At 37.6% G+C, this 21523-nt stretch overlaps 1 protein-coding gene across 14 annotated transcripts in view; it reads left to right on the top strand.

Annotated features, from left to right (window-relative positions):
- Ctnna3 (catenin alpha 3) overlaps window positions 1–21523 on the top strand; it is a 1429068-nt gene that overhangs the window by 1170595 nt on the left and 236950 nt on the right. For 12 of the 14 annotated variants that reach the window (XM_040732537.1, XM_040732539.1, XM_040732546.1 and 9 more), the window contains one exon: window positions 5149–5300. In XM_040732537.1, coding sequence (XP_040588471.1) covers window positions 5149–5300 — 152 coding nt within the window. Of the gene's footprint in view, window positions 1–5148; window positions 5301–10951; window positions 12651–21523 lie in introns of those variants that run through there. The other 2 variants (XM_040732547.1, XR_005871457.1) reach the window with 2 other exon arrangements.

Genomic DNA, 21523 nt, shown 5'->3' with positions numbered 1-21523 from the left:
GTTTTTTGGTTTTTCAAGATAGGGTTTGGCTTTGGCTTTGGTGGATGTCCTGGAGCTAGCTCTTGTAGACCAGGCTGGTCTCAAACTCACAGAGATCCACCTGCCTCTGCCTCCTGAACATCAGAAAATTTTAATTTAGAAAAATGTAGGCAGCATATTAACCAAAACCAAGTGTCATATTATGGAGAAACATCATTAAATATTCCTTGGTACAGGTCCCACTTTAAATATATCCATCTTTTTCACAGGGTTATTTTATTTTAATTATGTACATATATGTGTATCTGTGTGCACATGTGCATATAAGTGCAGATAATGGTGGAAACCATAGGTAGACATTGGATCTCCTGAGGCTGGAGTTATGGAAAGTTGTGACCTACCCAACATGGATGCCGGCAACTGAACTCAGGTCTTCTGCAAGAACATTTCATGCTCTAAATTGTTCAATCATTTCTTTAGCTTTTAAATATGTCAATTTTCAAATCATTTAAATACTGACAGTGATTTAAAGAAAAAACAATGTGAAGAAAATTTGAAATAGATAATTTTTTCCTATTCAGAGGCATTGAGGTACCCTAAAATAATTTAAATATTTATTAATATTAGCACATGGCTTACACATGAAAAATTTCAAAGTAAAAGCTTAGAGAATGAATCAGTTTCTATCACTAGAGGCATTCAAATATAGATACTCAACCTATCAAGTAATCAGAAATTTATAAGTAATAAGGTATCTGTGAAAGGCTAAGGGCATAATTATCAACTTCGTTAAGCCATGACATGGCCTAGTGAGATGGCTTAAAGGTTAAAATTGCACACTGCCCTTAAAGAGGGCCAGAATGTGGTCCTAGCATCCACATCAAGCAACTTACAACTACTTATGACACTTGGTACCAGGAGATCCAATGGCATCCATTGCCATTGTACTGGTGCTTACATAAACACTAACACACACACACACACACACACACACACACACTGTTTAAAAAAGAAAAAAATCCTTAAAATCTATGTCTGGAAGTCATTTCTTTGATTTCTCTGTTTCTGCACATGGTAGAAGCAGAATCTGGAAGAAGGATAGAAAATCTCTTCTTATTAACTTTGTGGTCTGTCCTAAGTGGTCACTGTCAGTCAGAATTCCATGACACAATCTCTGAAAAAAGGCAATCCTTGGAGGTTCCAAAAATTCTCTATTACAGGATCCACACTGGATCCATAAATATTAAACAAATATGAACTATAATATTGCTGCTAAATAAAGAGAAAATGAAGAGAATGAAGTAATTATTAATGCCACTCTATGATGAGTTGTACATTCTGTCATAAATTACTCCCCCAATTGTGAGACAGAACACCGTAAGACAGCACCCTAATCTTCAAAGATGTCAGTATAATTATAAATATTTTAATCTGAGTTTATCAGTGATTGACATTTTGAATTGCTGACGTCATTTCTAAGCATCACTTATAATGAGTCTGGATCCTTTTCTGACCTATTTAATTAGTAATTATGTACCCTCAGTTACTTTCAAATGTGCATAATAAATTTAGCAAGGATTAAGAGGGATAAAATATTCGTGAGTTGCTACAGGAGAAAGGCTCCAGGCTTAGTAGACTTTGGCTCCATAGGACTGTTAATCTCATTGTCAGGAAATTAACATTAATTTTCCCAGGAGCACTGCAGTTTAGAAGTCTCAAGGACTTTACTTATTAGAAGGAGACAGTAACGACTTAGAAGTTCAGAGAGCAGGCTGCAGAGTCTCACTTACCTGCCCTTCACTGATTGGCGGTACGACCTCAGTTTCCTCATCAGTTAAATCATAGTTCCCAACTTGGAAACTTCTGTGAGGATTACATTGGACACGCATGTGACGTGTTCCTCATGGGGCTAAGTAATAACTCAGTGAGGCCTGGGAGACAGCTAAAACCCAAGAAGCGCACAGCACAACAGCCAGAGGTCCTGCGATTCTTGGGACTAAAGGGTAGGCAGAGCAGGGGAAACCCCTGGGAGTTCTAGGGTCAGCATACGCATATGCACACGCGCGCACGCACACACACACACACACACACACACACACACACACCCCACACGCACACAGTGAGAGAGAGAGAATAAAATGAATCTTTAAATAAAAATGCAAACCCAATGAAGATTATTAGTCATTCTATCTATTCTGAACAGAGTGGAGAGTGAAAGCACAGATTTCCAGAAGCGTTCAGAATGGGTTTAGAATGTAATGAATGAAACAGACAAGATCCTTTGAAGCAAGCAAGATGTTGTCCCCAAGTCTACCTTTCTTTCATAGATCTGTACCTCAAAGCTCAGAAGTTTATCTTACACAGCATTTCAGTTGATCAGAATGAATTTTTTAACATGTACCTCTTTTTGATGAATGACTGAGAGGTATGCACCTGCTATATTCTTTGTGTGTGTGTGTGTGAGAGAGAGAGAGATGTGTGTGTGTGTGTGTGTGTGTGTGTGTGTGTGTGTGTGTGTGATGTGTGTGAAGGTCAGAAGACAACTAGTGAATGTCAATTTTCAGCCTCTACTAGGTGCATCCCAGGGATCCAACTCAGGGCTCCCAGCTTGGCAGTAATCACCCTTCCCCACTGATCCATCTTGCCAGACCTACATTTTCTTAAAACCCAGGTAGATTATTAATTCAAGACAGGCTTGCCATATTCCTAAATCTCCTTTTAGCAGTTTCTTAATTATAATACAATTACTTTATATTACCTTGGAAGTACTAAGAACAATAATTCCCAGTTGGATCTAAGCAACCACATGACTGTGGTCTAAGTAAAGCACAGACACAGATGAAGTTTAAGGTAATGAAAGAGAAACAACACATTACACACTAAAGAAAAAGTTGTAATTCCCATCTGTACTTCAAGAATGGAAAGAGAGATGATGGGGACAGCTTTGCCGCTAGAGTGATGCTAACAGATTGAAAGTGTCAATCAAGACTTAATGTGCTGCCTGCATGTTGGTAAATAGTTTTGAGTGAGGAGATTGGGAGCTTTTCTTCGCCAGGCTGCAAAAGCTTTTGAGAGCACAGTGCATGCTGCACTATGCATTTAGGGTAACGAGAGGATGCTAATGGGGCTAGAAGCTGTTCACTTTCTTTGTTTATGGGAGCAACTTGGGTGAGTGGTTTGTGTTCACAACTGGAACTCAAAGGAGATGTGGAATAGGTGAACTTATTTTTGTTAAGAATTCCTACCTCTCTGCATGCTGCAAAATGAATAAACAGATAAGTAGTAAATAAATAAATATTTGCTCATTCAATGTATTTGAATGCTTCTAGGAGCCTGCATAAATATGTTTTCTTATGCTTCTGAAATAAACAAACCCTAAATCACATTGAAATGAAGGCTAACCAGTCAGAATTGTCCCCATACTTTCACTTGGCTTTCAGAGACTTTATTCATTGATCTCTTCAGCCACTCAACTCCTTACATATTTATCTACTACATGCCAGGGTAGGTAGCTAGTATACAAATGGGAAAAGGTTTCAAGAAATCATTGGACACTTAAAATAAGAGTAAGGGTATGGCTCATTCATCAAACAATTTGCTGATTTTGCTCTTTTTTTAAAAGAAATGTTTCTATTAATAAGATTGACTAGCCTGAGAAAGGAAAATTATATAAACAGGAGTAGGACCATAGAGTGGGATCAAGTAGGAGATGGTGATGACTAGAGGCAGTAGCGATATAATTTGGCAATGGATTTGGGATATCATTACAATTTATTTAGCATATCACTATTATTATTTAGGATATCATTTATCATTGGATGATAAAGTACATTGCACTTGATATTTGGATAGAGATCATGAAGAGGAGTAGCAAATCAGAGAAAACACCTGTTTCCTTTCAGTGAGTGACAGGTAGAAGGTAGAATTAAGCTATGGTTTGATTGTGACTGGTCTCTTCCAAAACTTTGTTTAAATGTATTCCTCATTATGAGATATTAAAAAATGGATCCCAATGGAACTGTCAGGAGATCTATAATACCCTTACAAACAGATTCATCCATTAATATTTTCATTAGTGCATTTGGCTGTTAATGAATTTACCTCAAGAATGTGTCTGGCTTGTTCTCTCCCACATTCCCCATGTGTTGAGTCACCTCAAGACATTGCCACCACAAAGACTTGCAGAGGCTGGAGGTATTAAGCCCTCCAGGAGGTAGTATTATACCTGATTTTGAACTGCCTGATGTGGGTGGAGAATTAGGTCTACAGAGGAACATGCTTGCTCCTAACTGCTGAGACATTTCTCTGCCCCCATTTAATTTATATTTAAAGTGAGAGAAGCTTTTTCATTGTGTACTTATTTTGGTATCTTAATGTACAAACAAGAGTCATCCATATAATTATCTAGAAAGATTAGTCCTTATAAGTAGTCAGTGTTCGGCTGTTTCTGAGTTACTGTTCATACGATGATGTCAAGGTGTTTTATTTTAGTTATGGAGAGCATCTTATCCAAAGAACATTCATAGCAACTTTTATTGTTCTTATAAGATAAAATTAGTATCTATAACTGATATTGTTCTGTTTGGCATCTCAGAGGCCTTGTTACCTTTTTCAGTATTTAATTGCATTGACGTATATGTGAGTACACGTACTGCCACAGCACCCAGGTGGAGCTCAGAAGACAGTCTGTAGGAGGTAGTTGTATCCTTCCACCACCTGAATCCCAGATATCAAATGCAGCTTGTCAGGATTGGCAGCAGGAACTTTGCCTGCTGAGCTAAGTTGCCAGCCAGCTATTTTAGCTTTTTAAATATCTTTACAGTCATTATTCTAACTATTTTACACATCAACTCGATTTTTCAATTTCTTGAGTTTCATATTCAATAGTTTTAGAATTAAGAAATGCTCTCAAGCCTGTTCAAAAGAAGCAGAACATAAAGAAAAAAGAATATATTTTATACCTCTATAACTATACTTTTCATTGTCTTTGATTGTTTTTCCCTTCCAGATGTGGAAATAACTCTGCCTTAATGTTTGAATCTCTGTATTTAAACTATTAAATATGTAGCAAAGAGATATGCATTTAAAATGAACAATTTTGCACTTCCCAGAAAGTATAGGAATCCAGAAACACAAAGGAGATAATTTCTTTTTTATTTATTTTCATAGTGATCCCAGAGTTTGTGACACAAGTGAATGTTGCCTTGGATACTTTAAGCAAGAACTCGCTGACTGTGTTTGATGATAATCAGTTTGTGGACATCTCAAAGAAGATCTACGACACAATTCATGATATCAGATGTTCGGTCATGATGATTCGGGTAAGCCCACTTAACCTGTTCTTGCGTTTTTCAGAATTCCTCACCATCTGAAATGTTTGGAAGGATACCAACAAATGTTTGCTGTCTTTGGACTTGTATTAGTTCTTAAATCTATCAGTATTTCAAAATTCCAGTGTTTCTTCAAAGGCAGGTCTAGTGTCATCTGACTTACATCTTTAGTTACAACTGAAGCAAACAAAAACAACAACTACAGAACCCAGAAATAACATGCTTGCCTTCCCTGAAAGGGGCAAGGATAATTCTCACTGCTAAAACAAGGTGTTTCTGTGGCCAAACCTTCTCATTCTAGACCGCAGATTCACACAACATCCTGCAAGAAATCTGATGTCTAGAACTGCTAGGAGCAACAAGCCCTTTAAACTTCCCAATCTGGGCATACTGTATTTGAGAAAAAAAATTATCACTTTCCCAAGAGTGTGACTGCATCATTGGTTCCAGATACCCTGCATATACAGAGACTAAAATTGTTTGTTTTAACTCAAATGCTAAAGGGTGTTTTTAATGTTACTAAAGAAACAGTAAGTTCCTTAAAAATGCTTATATAAGAGTAGGAGGGATGTCATAAGATGAGGAAGACATAGAAAGTGAGGTACAGATTTCTGTTTTCTGAAGTACAGGAACAAGAGACCTGAGTAAGTGAGGCCAGGTTGTTAAGGAAATCATTGCAGGCTTATTATGAGGTAATATGGGTGTTGATACCGCTGTGAAACTCTTGATTTTCTGTGGAATACAGCTCAGAGTGATTTCACCTGAGGTGAAGAAAATCTTGAGATTTACCCAACCATTCATCCTCTATTAAATGCTACACTAAGGGCTATTTACCTGGGCTTCCTACTCAAAGCCAATAAAGCAATTGGCATTCAATAAAGGAACCTTAGGCAGGGTAGTAGATGCCTGCGGGAAGGTATGAGAAAAATTTGTAGCTATGAATACAGTTCACTGTAAAAGTTTCATAAACTAGCTGCTAGTTAGAAGGAAGTAGATATGATGAGGATATATTAATAACATAGTGGAAATGTCTGTGTGAGGCCCAGACATCATAGTCTGCACTGAGCAGTACATAAAATTGCAATGTTTGACAACCTTGTGAAGATCCAGAAGGCATTGTGAAGACTAGCAGAACAAAGAGAAGGATTTAGGATTGTAAGAGACAGATTAAAGGTATGACGGTATAGGATCCAGAACATGGGGCTTTGGAAAAGCTGAAAATAAACCCAATGATGAGTATCAAAGAGAGAGAGCCCCAGATATAAATATATATTCAGAAAGTTCCTAGTTACCATGGTTAGTCTTAGGTGTTTGTCCCTTTTCAATGTTTCAGTATAAAGAATTCTGATTTTGAAATGTTACCTTTTCCTGGCCTAGTAGTGTGTTCAGTAAGACATTTTCATGAAGTGTTGGGAAGTCACACTGACAGTTATCACTCTTTGTGACAGTGAGAAGCTGGGTGTCTAATCTTTGAGGTTCAATAGCTTAGGTGACTAACACGCAGTTTTTAATGTCACAGGATCTTCAGCTTGATGATGTCTTTATTGGCACTCTATTGTAAGTTTTGGAACACCAGTAGCAGTGGGTAGCCTACAAAGATTTGGTTGTGTGATTGGATGTGTAGTGTTGTAATACTACATGTTCGAAGAAATCTTACCAAACATGACAGTGCCCTTGAAGAAGCTTTTTTTTCCTACCTTACTTCTTTGCAATTGCGTGAAGCATGAAGGATATGTGGGTCAAGGACACAAAAGCTAAATGTGTAACAACATAAAACTGCACAAAATGGTTTCATTATGACCAAACACAACAAATTAACCACCTCTATGACATGCTTGATAAGATAAAACAGTTCTTAACATGGGAACTCCATGATAGACCATCCATATTTTCTTGAAATCTGTCTAGATAAAAAAACAACAACAAAAAAACATTATAGTAGATGTTCCAGTATTTAATTTCTTCTTATTTTCAAGATTTCTTACATAAATCAAATCACCTTGCTGTTATTTCTCCGTATTCTTCCCAAGAAGAGGTCTTTGTGGAACAAAAGGCTACTTTGTTGTAATTATGAATAGCTTAGGAGGAAGTAATTTTCTCTATAGTTATTTATTTTATCAATGTGAATATTTCTATTTCTGTTAACGTTTTATCCTAGGAGTATTCCGGTGTCTTGTGTTCTTTGCCATTTCTTGTTTAATTTTCACTAACTACTTCTTCCTTCCTTCCTTCCTTCCTTCCTTCCTTCCTTCCTTCCTTCCTTCCATTCTTCCTTCCTTCCTCTCTCTGTCTCTCTGTCTCTGTCTCTCTCTCTTCCCTCCTTCCTTTTTTCCCCTTCCTTCCTTTCTTCCTTCCTTCCTTCCTTCCTTCCTTCCTTCCTTCCTTCCTTCCTTCCTTCCTTCCTTCCTTTCTTTCTTTTTGGTGTGTGTGGGGTTTATTTCAGCTTACAATTCCATCATTGGGGAAGTCAGGGCAGGACCTCAGATGGGGCAGAAACCTAGAGGCAGGCGGCTGATGCAGAGGACATGAAGGGGTGCTGCTTTCTGACTTGTCTCCATGGCTTTCTCAGTCTGATTTTTGAAACCGTCACAAATGTGTTTTAATTAAATCCCTTCCTGTATCAAATAAAGTGGAGTTATTCTTATGGACAATTTCTGCTGCTGTTTAACTTCTGCTGGCTTAGTTTGCCAATTTCCAACATAAGAACCATTGGACTAAGGACAACTTTTACTATTACTCTTGGTCCAAAATTCTAATTCAGCTAGACTCCTTTCTTTTTCTAAATGACCACTTATGCAACTGTCTGTTTGCTTTCCAAGTTGGTTCTTCACCACACCAATTTATCACCAGTTAGATATATGAAATATTGAGCTTTATTTCCTTCATGTAAATTATTAACAAAAATACCCAAATATTGACTGTTCTCTCCAAGGATTCAATCACCCTTTATCTGTTTTCCTCTACACAGCCAATTGTTTAAAACATTATAATATTAAAATTTCAATTTCTTCCAAATTCTTTGAGTCTTGAGATTTCTATTAACCCTTCCTGCTTCTAGTCACAAGGTTCTCCAACTCATTTTTCTAATCTCCACTTTTCTGAGAACCTCCATTCTACTGTATTGTCCAATTTATCCACCTTTTCCTCTGCAGATCAAACTACTTCTGTTTGTCTCCAAACATTATATTCCTACCCTGGTGCTTTGATAATTGGTTTCCTTGGTTACTCAGACCTATACTGCAGTCAGGATGTTGTTTTCACATTCCAGGGCATTCTGAACCATTTGCTCAACAGGTAAAATGAACCTTTAACATATTCTTTGATTATCACATATTTTATTTATTTATTTATTGGTTTTTCGAAACAGGGTTTCTCTGTATTGTTTTGGAGGCTGTCCTGGAACTCACTCTATAGACCAGGTTGTCCTCAAACTTGCAGAGATCTGCCAGCCTCTGCCTCCCGAGTGCTGAGATTAAAGGTGCGTGCCACCAATGCCCGGCTTACTACATATTTTGTAATGCAGCTTTCGAGATTGGGCCGACGTTAGAAATCCATCCCTTTATTCTGTCATCTGTTTCCTTTTTAAATTTATGTTAAACAATTACATTTCAAAGAGTTTTGGGATGGCAAATTGGATTTCATAAAACATGTGAAAGTAAGCTGACAGTGCCACAAATTCGGATGACTACATCAATATATACTTTTGTGATAACCTTGGATTATAGAACTCATTCTCTTTCACGCATGTCCAGTTAGGTCTGTAATTTTTAATGCACACTGTCTTTCTTGGGCCTGCACATACTTCTTGTTCGGTGGTATGTCAGTTTTACCAACTGTGTTCCCCTTCTCCACGGGGCCCGCACTAATGATTCCAGTTCTCTGTCAACCCCAGGGAGCACATTTTCTCCAAAGGAGTAACTGCTGTCAAAAGTAAGCTTCCTCAGGCTTTGTGGCTCCTTTGTTGACTGTAGAGAAGCTTTTCAATTGTCATTTGGGATTTATTAAGCACACTGAGAATGAACACCTTTTCATTTCTCACCACTCAACAGATGTCCTGAAGTCACTTAGTCACTCTGCTCTTCATTCCAGGGGCGTCTGGCTAGGGATTCCCAGTTGAAACATTGCCCTTTGGGGAGGTGTCAGGACTACTTTACAGTGTTAGAGGACTTTATAAAGGAACAAGTTAGCAGGGAACCTCCCAACAGAACTCAATAAAAGACATGTAAAAAAGTAACTTTAGATTTATATGTAAATTTAAGTCAAACCTTGGCGGAAGAGTTTTGTAGTAGGTTTCTTGCTGTTATCTCTAAAAACAAAGAACATAATGGAAGGGAAATCCAGAAGCTCCTGCTGGCATAGGCCAGCCAGAACAGAGGCCTCCTGCTCCCAGCACATTTATTCTCCTTCCTTGTGCATCTTTTGAAGTGACTTCTGTTGGTGGGAACAGAGGTGACTAGAGTAAGAATATCCACAGAGAAACAAGCTGGCTAGGACACAGAAGCAGAGCCAGTTGGTGACTGAAACTCATGCTGGGAGAAAGATGTTCAACTTGAAGTTTTTCAGGGAAATGATTTCTCTCCAAACAGTGGAAGCCACTGGTCTAATGGGAATCGTCCAGAAGGGCATTAATGCTGACAAATTCAGAACTCAGAGCTTTCTATCAGCATAGGAAGTGATTCGACTTTTTTGAATCTGAAGAGCCAAGTATTTTTCTTTGAAACATGTTATGTTCAGGACAGATGACTATGTAGATTGAAGAATAATACAGAGAAGATGACTAATTGTGGAGACTTCATGGATTTTGGGGCTGCGTGTATGTATGTGTGTGGGCATGTATGTATGTATGTTCGTGTATGAGGTGTGTGTGTGTGTGTGTGTGCATGCTTGCATGGGTGTACATGCTCGCATTGTGCATATGGAGGCCAATGGTCAGCCTCAGTTACTCTCTTTATTCCCTATTACTTATCTGAGTAGGATTTCTCACTAGCCTGGAGATTACTCAGACAGACTGACCAGTAAGCCACTAACATCGGTCTTTCTCTGCCCTTCTGCACTAGTAATGGGGTAATAGACATGCTCTGTTAAGCCTGGCTTTTTATTTGGGTTCTGGAACCCTGCGCTCGCATATACAATAAGGGTATCTCTCATTGAGCCACCTCCCCAGCTCTCTTTCAAGGATTTTTTTCGTTGTTTGTTTGGATACAATTTTTTTTAATATCAAATAAAGTAAGTGTCTAACACTTTGTCCTAGGAACCCCCACTAAAGGTGCTCATCTTATTTCAAATAAGAGGCTTGCCTACATGGTTATATTTTAAAAGTAACTCCTGTGAGCTGAAAAGCATCCTAATGAACAAACTGGAGAGACAATTTATAAGTAATGGTTTTCAGGGAACAGACTATAGAATAGAGAAGTAGGGGGAGGGATATAGAGAATTTTGTGTTCTAATTTCTATAAAATAAGAGCTAGAGTTCTGGAAAAATAAATATTCTAGAATGTGTCAGTGTAATGCTTAGGAGTGGTATAGTGCTTCAGGTCACACACTGAAGAAGCCCCAGGAGGGGACTTAGAGTCATTAGGCACTGGCTTCAGGTTTTCTGTTACCACAGGAGAAGAAAATAACTCTATGCTTTCACACCACAGGAGTCTTTAGGCTGCACTGCTTTCCCTCCTTTGTGGTCCAGGTATAAACACAGAAACCCAAGAAGCACTCTTCTGGACAACTGGTTGAAGAACACTTCTGATGTGTTTCCTGTTCCCTGGGGGCAGACACACTGGCTGCCTCTCCAGTTCTTCAGTTTGCTAGAACGCTCACTTAACTGGCCTGTTGCAACTTACAGTCCCCTGCAGCCCAGTCCCCTACAGCCTTGACTCAGCAAAGGGGTCTCTTCAGGACTTTGTCATCATTACTTTACCTGACATCTTACAGAGGTCTCACATAGAGCTATCTAGAAGATTAACATCTGCCATGTCGGTCCCTCTCTCTCTCTCTCACTCAGGTTGACATTTGCATAGTTTTCATCATACCATTGTACACATTTAGTTATCTGCCCATTGTATTTCTGCTTATTATAATAATGTTTGTGATATAAAAGAGGGAATTTCTTTATGCAGAATTGTAAATAGAAATCGGTGAATGTTACAATGAAGTGGTTAACTCAGTTTCTATATTTGATACTTGTTTGACATGTTAAAACTGAACTACAGGGAACTTTTGGGGCAAGCATATGATGATGCAACTTGGATACATTTTAATTAAAGATACTGAGCTGTCAAGAACTGACCGGATATGTGTTTTCTCAATAAATTGAAACATGCTAGCTCTTTGAGGTAGCCTATGTTTGTTTCATATTCCATGGTCTTTTACGTGATCATGAATATGCAATGTGTCTGTTAGTGCTCTTTATCACATGTGGGATGCACAGAGTTGTTTGTTTTGACTTTTTAAAAGTATAGTATTTTTGCATGACTACATTGTATTTTGATCATATTTACCCTCTTCCTTCCTCCAAACTGCTCTCTTATCCTGTCCTTGCTTCATTCCTTTCCACCAATTTCATGTGGTTTGGTTTTTAACTCAGTCTAATTTATGCTACTCATACCTTCATGAGGATGGGGCCTTGATTGGGGCATGGCACACCTATGAGGGGCCTCATTTTAAAAATAAACTGACTCCTTAACCCTAGAAGTCATCAGTTATCTACAGTGCATCTCTTAGATCTCACAAAAAAATTTCTTGCTGCAGTAGATGACAGTCAACTAAAAAACTTCAACTGGTCAAAGTGAAGAGAGTAAGCGCTAGGTTTCTTTTTAAGGATGACCATTTTAGGAAACCCTGACAAGAACGTTTTTTCTGTAATTATTTTTAAAATATGTGTTTGTGTGTGCATATCTATGCTGATCTACAGGTTTATAACGTAATATAAATGAGGATGTGTGCTTGCCAAAGAAAGTTTGTGCCCGTCAGAGGGCAACCTTGCGTGTTGAGTCTCCCCTCTTGTTTGGGGCAGGTGCTATCACATCCAGTTTTACATGGATCTGCAGGAATTTAACAAAATTCAGGTTTCTCTGTTTCTTCAGTAAGTACTTTCCCCATTGAGTAACTCCCCAGCAAATGACAAGACTCTTGACTGTCATCTGATGTTGGGTTGTGGAAAAAAGATCCTTCAGGATGCAGCTTGGAGCTTGACAAAGTGCAGGTTATTAACATTTACCCCCCATTTTCAGTCCCTAGGTGTAATGAACTCTGGAAAGTCACAAAATGATTACAGATTTACTGATTAAAATAGATTTTATACTGTCTTATATTGCAGTGATTCAGAGTGAAATCAGAAATTTAATTAAAGTCATAAAACATAAAAATATACTATAGCAAAAATAATGTTTAACTTTAAAAATGGCTGTAAAATACATTTTAACCATTCCACAGTGGTCTGTTTACTAAAACATATAAAAGTTAAAATAGTCAGGGATTTTTGCTTATATCCTATCATAACTTGGAGAATAAACCCAACATGCCTATTTATCCAAAATTTGTATAGGCAATAACTTATTGTGGTATATTATTCATCATAATATGAGGTTCTTTGAGTATAAGAGAGACATAGAGATTAGGTAGACAACCAAGATTCCCTTTCAATATATTTACTTTTTAAACTCAATGAAGATAGTAATTTTAATCAAATACTAATCATAGCATTTATGCCTCACTAAATATATTGATCAAGCCTAATTTGGGGGCATTAATCTTCCTTAGTGTAAAGGAATCTCTCCAGAAGGGACTCTAGAAGAATGATGGAGACAATAATGCTAATAATGATGACAATAACAGAAAACACCAAGGCTTGCATTTGGAATGAAGTTTCTGTACTTGCAGTGAGCTGAAACCAAGCGCATGCCCAACGCATTTCTAAGTGCCTCACTGTCTCAGAGGAGGTGTAGGAAATCACCCTGGCAGTCACGTGTGCTCACCACTGGAGCAGCCAACATGAAGGAACAGAAGCTCTGTCTCCCCAGCTTCGAAGACTCCTGGAATCCTTTCCAGACTATAACATGCCCCTGGTTGTGGAGGATTTGAATGTTAAATTGACAGAAGAAATTGCTAAACAAAATGCCAGTGGGACATGTAAATGCAAAGAGATAGGAGCTCACCAATTAATACACAGAGATCTATTTTCTCCTTCAGAGGCCTGTTGCTGTGTTACATCACAGGCTCTAGACATTAGCTGCCAAAGAAACACATCAATCAAAGAGACTGAAGTTACTCTGGTATAAGCAAACTTAGAGGACCTCAAGCCTTCTCTCAGGAGTAGTCCACAGTGTCTGTGGAGTCCTCAGGGCTAAGTTACAAGCATAAGGCTTACTCACATTTGCTTTTCTTATTTCACACATTTTAGGGGACCTCTCCATCTATTCTGTCTTTGCCCCTTGTGGTGGCTTGAATAAGAAATGTCTTACCTAGGCTCAAATATTTCAACATTTAGTTCCTGTTGATGGTGCTGTTTGTGAAAATTAGAAAACCTTTCGGGAGTTTGAGAGTCTTGAGAGAGGACACATGTCACTGGGGGAAGGTTTTCAGAGTTTATTTTTTCACTCCATTTCCAGTTAGCCGTCTCTGCTTTCTTTCTTTAGTTTCTTTCTTTGATATGTGTTCTCTTATCCTCCTGCTCCAGCTTCCTGTTTCCTGGTGCCATGCCTCCCTGCCATTATGGGCTTTCTTCTGGAACCCTAAGCCAAAATAAACTCTTTCTTTCATAAATTGTTTCTGGTCATGATGTTTTATCACAATGGCAGGAAATTAACTATATTGTCCCCTTGCTTGCTTTCATTGTTGCCTTATTAAATACCCTTTTATCCATTTATTTAAATATTTTTAATGAATACTTATTGTATGGCAATAAATCAATCCACACTAGTTAGCCATAGGGGCTAGGCAGTGGTAGCACATACCTTTAATCTCAACACTGGGAGACAGAGAAATACAGATCTCTGTGAGTTCAAGGTCACCCTGGTCTACAGGAGATTAAATCAGTCTAAAAGAGAAACAGAGCTCACACCTTTAATCCTAGCACTTGGGCTCCCATGCCCTTATTCCCAGCATTAGGGAGGTAGAGACAGGAGTGATATGACTGGGCAGAAAGAGAAATATAAGGTGGGAGGAGACAAGAGCTCAGGGTGTTCAGTCTGAGGATTCCTAGAGACAGGGTCACCTATTTGGTCTGAGGATTTGGTAGAAGTAAGAACTAACGGCTGGCTGGTCTGCTTCTATGATCTTTCAGCATTTACCCCTATTTCTGACTCAGGGATTTTAGTATTAAGACCTATTAGAATTGGCACTTCATAAAACCTCCATCTTAGGAAGTACACAGCAAGGAAACTACTGTTAAGTCTTTAATATGAGACATCCTCCACAAAGGTTTATGGTTTATGGTTTCCCAAATGCAACCAGATGTCAAGGTGAGGCTTTAGGAAGTGACTGAATTATGATGGCTTTTCCTTCATCAATGGATTACCCCATGGGTTGACTAAAATCAGTATAGATTATTTGGAGATGGAACTGTAGAAAGTTGAACATGTTTGGAGAGAATGTATCATAGGCAGTGTGTCTGCTGTGAATGTCCTGATAAACAAAAGTTGGCAAAAAGTAACTAAAAATATCAGAAGTTAAAGAAATATACAGTCTATTGTGTAGATTATTGCTTGCAGGCCTAATTTGATAAAGCAATGTTTTCCTATTCTATATAAGGGCCATAGGTTCTCAAATGGATAGGGTATGCTCAGAGGTGTGGTATATTGTGTCAAGGTGTCCTGAAACTGACTAGAAAGGGCACCAAATACTTCAACTATACACTAAGAAAATCCCAACTGTGATTAGAGGTGGTAAATGCCCACAGGTCCTAGGTAGATGAAGATTAGCTTTAGGGAGTGGGGTGGACAATGAATATTCTGGACTTCACGGTATTCAGAAGGAGTACTTGAAGAAAAGTGAGGGTGATATCAAACACTGGCAGCGACTGGGATCCTCAGTCTAGAAAGAGAAGTCCTTATTTATGCAGTCAGAAAATCATGATCGCAAACATTATAAGGGTTTTGCTAATGACTCTCAGTGCATCTTGAGTTTCTCAGCAGTCTTGTTGTGCTGGTTTTTTTTCAGTTTCTGCTTTGAACCCTGCTTCCCTTTTTTGGGAAGGCCTCTTATTTCTTATGGACTTGCAAATATTTGCTGAAAATCATTAGTCTTTGCTTGTGTCCTTTCTGAAATAATTGTCTTTAAATACAGCCTCAGCTATTGATTTCCTTGGACGCATTTGTCTCACTACAAGATGTTCTCAAGATGCTGCCCTCGCTCTGTTCTGTTTACCCTGGTGCCAGCTCTCACAGCTTTCCATAATGAAAAGACTCTGTGTTTTTTCTTCTAACTATGTGTTTATTATCATAATTAGTTTTTTATCATAGATGCAATCAGTTACTTTTAGAGCTATCCAAAATTTCCTGCTTAGATCAGAGACAAAGATTCTACCACAGGCTACCTAAAAAATATTTGTTTTTTCCAAGCATATTACTTCATGGACTCAAAACATTTCATTAAAAGGTTACATAAGTAAAAGTTAACCAATGTGAATGTTTAAAATCGTATTTTATTATAAATATGTATATCTTTATACTATAAATATGAGTAGTGCATCTTTGTTATAATAAATAGTGTAATATAAGGCAAGCTGTGACAAAAAAATTAACCTCTACTCTTCTTCCTCTACCTCAATGTTTTCTAGTACTACATGTTATGATAAAGCAAAAGGGGGACCTTGTGTAGGGGCCTTTGGTGGAGTCCATGGCAGGGTGACTGAGGCTGAGGGACAAACACGCCAGGCAGACAGAGTGTAAGTGAGAAGTTTTATTAGAAAGGGGAGGGAGGGGGAAGGGAGGAAAGAATTAAAGAGATGCAGAAGGAGGAGATAAGAGAAGAGCCAGACAGGAAAAGTCCTGTCTGTCTGACCCAGGGGGGAAGTGGGAAAGGGTGAGTGGTGGGAGCAGAGACCTAGGTAAGAGAGCATAAGTCGGCAGAGGTCTTTCTTTTAAAGGGGTCCTTTGCACCTGCCTGTAGACTCCTACTCATGGAACCCTGGGCCGACCAGAGTACTGCCTGAGTGACAGGGGCGGGGCAGCATAATGCCTGAGTCCTCACACTACTTGCCTTTTAGCTCTTTTTTTACATTTTCATCTCCCTCTCTGCCTAAGTGCTCCTTCATAAAACAGCTTCCATGTGTGCATCTTTTGATTTTATGTCTGGAAAGAAAAAAACGAGCATTTTATATTGCTGTGAAACTTATTTGTTCTTTCTGAGTTTGCCATTTTCCATCAGTTAACATGGGCTTGTTCTCACTGTTAGTGAGGCCACATGTTCCTGAGAGTTTTCTTCTAGGAGGGCAAAGCAGAAAGAAGAAAGTACTCGGGGGCTAGAGAGAATTGTTTCTGAAAGATGGAAACACGTTTTCGTTTGACTCCTCTGTTTAAGTACATGGAAACTTGATGTTCACAGTGAACAACTGTGATGATCAAGTCCTGTCATAAGTTATGAATTGAATGAAGCATCAAATATCTCAAGACCTTTAGTTGATTTCAGAGCTCATAGAGGTGGATTGAGTTTATGAGATTAATTAATGTCCAAATCAAAATTATAGTTCAGATCTCAAGATTCAAAACAACAAACAAGAATGTCCAGCAAAGCCTATTACTAGTGCACCCCTGATTGATTGCATTGTACAAATGCAAGATTAAAATTAACATCAAATGTATTTGATATTAATGGGAAAGGATGGAATTCTTCAGAGGCAGCAAGATGGTTCAGTGGGTAAACGTGCTTGCTACACAAGCCTAAAACCCCAAGTTTAGTTCCTGAAACCCAAAATGGAGGTGTGGGAACAACTCTCACAAAATTGTTCTCTGACCTCCACACTTTTGCAGTGTTAAGGTGTTCAAATCCACTGGGAAAGATCAAAGACTTAAACTCAATTCAAATTTATATGAATTTTTTCTTACTCCTGACAGGGCAGCAGCCTTAGAGCTAGACAGCACGCTGTGCTGAAGGGAGTTAAAGGAAGGGTTTATAAAGGTTGATAGCAAAGTGTGCATTACAGTTAACTATGGAATCCATGGCTAGGCAAGAAAATTGTTCTACTCTCTCACCTGTTTCCGTTTCCCATTGTATAGTAATGAAAAGATCACTTCATCCCAGTCCCACAGTGGTAAGTGAGTTTACAAAGCAGAAAGCGGGGATACCATTATCTTATTCTTATCTTACCTTCAGACTGCTAGCATTGCACAGGCATTTCATATCAAAAGTCAACAGTCCTTAAGGAATGTCTGATACCATATTACCTTTCTTTAGCCATCACAGGGAGTTACATGTAAATTATTACACAGGTCTGCACACTCTGGGCAAAGTGTCACTAACTGGCTAGGATAGAACAGGCAGTAACACAGTGCCATCAAGTTAGGGTTGGCTGTCAGGTCCCCACAGTAGTGGTGTATACACACACACACACACAAACACACACACACACACTCACACTCATACACACTCACACATACCCTACACATGCTGTAAAAATAAAAAATTAATAATGACATATTAATAAGTAATTAAGTACATCAATATAAGAACTAGAGAAAGGACAAGTGACCAATTAAGGTAAAATGAGACAGGAATATCAAATGACATCATTTAACAGAATCAGGCTTACTTTAGAAGTGATGCAGAGAAAACTCCATTCTTTTAAAAATGAAGCTTCTAATGGAACGGTGGAAATCAATCAGAGGTAAAGTTGTGCCCTGAAGTCACTGGTGAGGAATCTAGCCAGAGGGAAGAAAGTTTTGCTGCTGATCAACAATACAAGAACCTTACATATGTCCTCTCATTTCACCCCTAAAGCAGCCATTCAGGCAGGGAGCTGGCAAACCATTCTGTTGATAGGAAAGGAGACACTGAACTTCTCATTGTTTTCCCAAATTCACTCTGATAGATGATTGACAGGTCTTTACCTATCTATACCTATATAAATCTATTCCATCACCAATCTGATTTATAAACAACGGAAGGGGTAAAGACAGGGAATTTATCTATATTTTGAAAACCATTGTAAAATAAAATGCAATATTTAATAATGTCTAACTTATCACAGTTTCTTTGACCTGTCTCTACCACTGAATTTAATCATATTTTCATTTTCTTAAGGATAGTCCAGAAATATTCAAAAGAACGCCAGACACCTTCATATCCAGAGAGTCTAGGTCGAACCTAAAGGCCGTGTGCTCAGGGGCTACACATCACAGAAAACACAGACATAGGAGGTAGACAGGGGTGCTAGTTTGCAGAGGTGCTTGTATAAATGAAAAAATATGGTTGGAGAACTTGTGATTTATCTGGTATAAATGAGTGAGTTTGGAAAACTCCTTTTGCTTCATCTCTGTTGGGTTTCTAATTTTTACTTACAAGGGAATTCATAAGTCGTTTTCCACAACACATTGCTGTTATCTTTGAAATTCTTATATATTTTTTAATTAATTATTTTCATCTACCTGACTCCAAAACTTTGTTTTCTTCTTTTCGTCATAGTATTAAAAATTTTTACAAAACCCATAAATAATCTTCATTGATAAAGAGAAATTGCCTATCAGTATTACACATGTTATTCCATGTTTCACATCAAGTGTTGTTTGTTTCTTTGCTCCCAATACATTCTTTTGTTCTTTATGTCTGTCTTCTTCATTATAATAATATTACTCATCTTTGGCTTAACTTTCTTATCAGCTTAATGTTTCTTATCAGCATTCCAACAATCTTTCCTTTTTAAACTTCCCAGTATGTGGAAATACTTGTTTTGAATTTCCTCTCTATCTCTACGTAAAACTTTATTTTCTAACAAAGAGCATCTGCTGTTTTAATTTTGCGCAGCAGTGCATCTGGTCACACAGTAGGCTGTCTATTTGCTTCTTACAGGCTTCTGAAGGTATTACCGAAGATGATTATTAGCTTTGCCTAGCTGGTATATATTCAAGAGGCCCCAAATGGAAGCACACATGGCTGATGTGCTCTGATTACTGTTGCTGCACTTTATAAATAAGAAAGTCATGGTGGTCATTGTAAATGAGTCACTTGTATAAGTTAGTATTTGTTTAAACATTATGACTTGTTTTGCTTAATTTTGGTGTGCTTGGTTGGCATTCTTCCTATTATGTTATAGTCCAGTCTTTCCCGTTTCTGATAATTTACTCTTATTGTTAATTATTCACAATCTTTTATGTTCTTTTTCATTACATTTCATTACATTTGCTTATTAATCTGACTGGTTGGGGCAGAATGCTTTTATACCACTGTGGGCATGTGGAGAACGAGGAAGCCTTGTGGAAGTTGGTCCTCTTCTTCCACCACGTGACCTCTGTTAATCAAGTTCAGGTTATTCCAACTGGTAACATTATCCTTACCCTGCTGAGCCATTTCAGCTGACCCAAGTAGACCTTTACTTTAGAAGCTGAAATCTCTAAAGTATAAAATGTTAGAGAATGATGATAATTATAACCAAGACATTACAATTGAGGAACTATGAACACAAAATGATATACAAATGATTAAATTATTGCTAAAAGCACTGACACAAAAGTTATACCTTACAGGATATGCATTTGTTAGTTAGCACTTATACAGTTTCATTGGCCATAACTTAGTATCCTTTTCCTACTTCAACATGTATACCTCATTTCTTAGAATAGCAAGCAAATGAGTTTACACTTAGCATATTGTACAAGCGTAATATACAACATTTATATCATGAAAATGTATCTACCTTAATAGTGAAAAAAGAGTCTAGTGATATACATAAGGTTTTTCTTACTATATAATGCACTTAGTTGAAAGTAAGTACGATAAATATAATAAATAACTAGTATCAATGATACCTGTAACTTGTAAAATAAATGTTTTAGTTCAAATAATAATTTCTGAGTAAACTGTGGAATGGGCCTCATTTTATTTCTAAATAATAAAAAACCTTTTTATCGTTGAAGTTTTTGTCTCTTCTTGAGTTTTCATAAATCTTGATTTCCTCAACGTGACTTTGAAGAAAGCTATTAAAACTGTATTTCTTGTCCTTTTAATAAAGAACTGCACACAGAGAGGGGAAGCAAAAAGTATGATATGGTATCACCTGAAGCTTTCACAGTCTCCAAACTTGAGAGAATGACAAGTGTTGGCATTTATTGGTCTTATTTGTTTTTGTTCCTTTGTTTTGATTTTCAGTTTTTGGAAAGAGGGAGAGACAGACAGAGACAGACAAGGAGAGAGAAAGAAAGAACATGAAAGTTAGTGGGTAGGGAGATAGTGAGGATCTGGTAGGAGTTGGGTGAGGAGAGAGACATGTTTAAATCTATTGTTTGGAAAAATAATAAAAAATAAAAGAATTTGAAACTCAGATATCTACTTTATAGGCTAGCAGTAAAATGAAGTGTGATTAATTGATGAAAGAAACCATCATCTTGTCAAAAAGGCCTTCTAATAAGAAGTCTCCTTTTGCCCAGGATAGCTGTGTGCACTTGAACTGCTCACAATAGTCAAAGCTAGTGCTTTTACCTGAAAATGTAAATTATCACTATATTTTTGTGTCATTGCAGCTCCTCTGTTAATTGTTAGTATTTCTATTAAATCCTAACTAATTTATTGCTAATAAATATTCACATTATTTAAAAATTTATTACAGATATGTAGCACAATATTTTCACCTTAGAAAAAGATAAACAATTATTAAGAAATCATTTAAAATCAGTTAGAATATTACTTTAAAATTATGCCTGCAATGCATATGGATTATTAAATGGCAGAATAAAGCAAATTCATTAGTAATATTTTTTCTGCGGAGGTATCTGAAAGATCTTTTCAGCATATTCCATGCAGATATATGAAAATAAATATGCATATAAGTAAGTGGTACAAAATGAATTCTGTGATATTGTGCATATTATGTTTCATATTTAATTCTATTTTTATTTCAAATATGATACACATTATTTTCATATCTAGTTTGACTTCCTGCTCCAAACCTCATTTATCCTATTTCACACTATCTTAGACACACACACACGCCCACACGTCCACACGCCCACACACACACACACATAGATGATACAATAAGTAGACTTCATTAGTGTTTCGTGTCAAGGAAA

The sequence above is a fragment of the Mesocricetus auratus genome, unplaced genomic scaffold (genome assembly GCF_017639785.1).
Source record: "Mesocricetus auratus isolate SY011 unplaced genomic scaffold, BCM_Maur_2.0 Super-Scaffold_100027, whole genome shotgun sequence".
In the NCBI taxonomy this organism is placed as follows: domain Eukaryota; kingdom Metazoa; phylum Chordata; class Mammalia; order Rodentia; family Cricetidae; genus Mesocricetus; species Mesocricetus auratus.
This window is presented reverse-complemented; position numbering and strand designations above follow the sequence as displayed.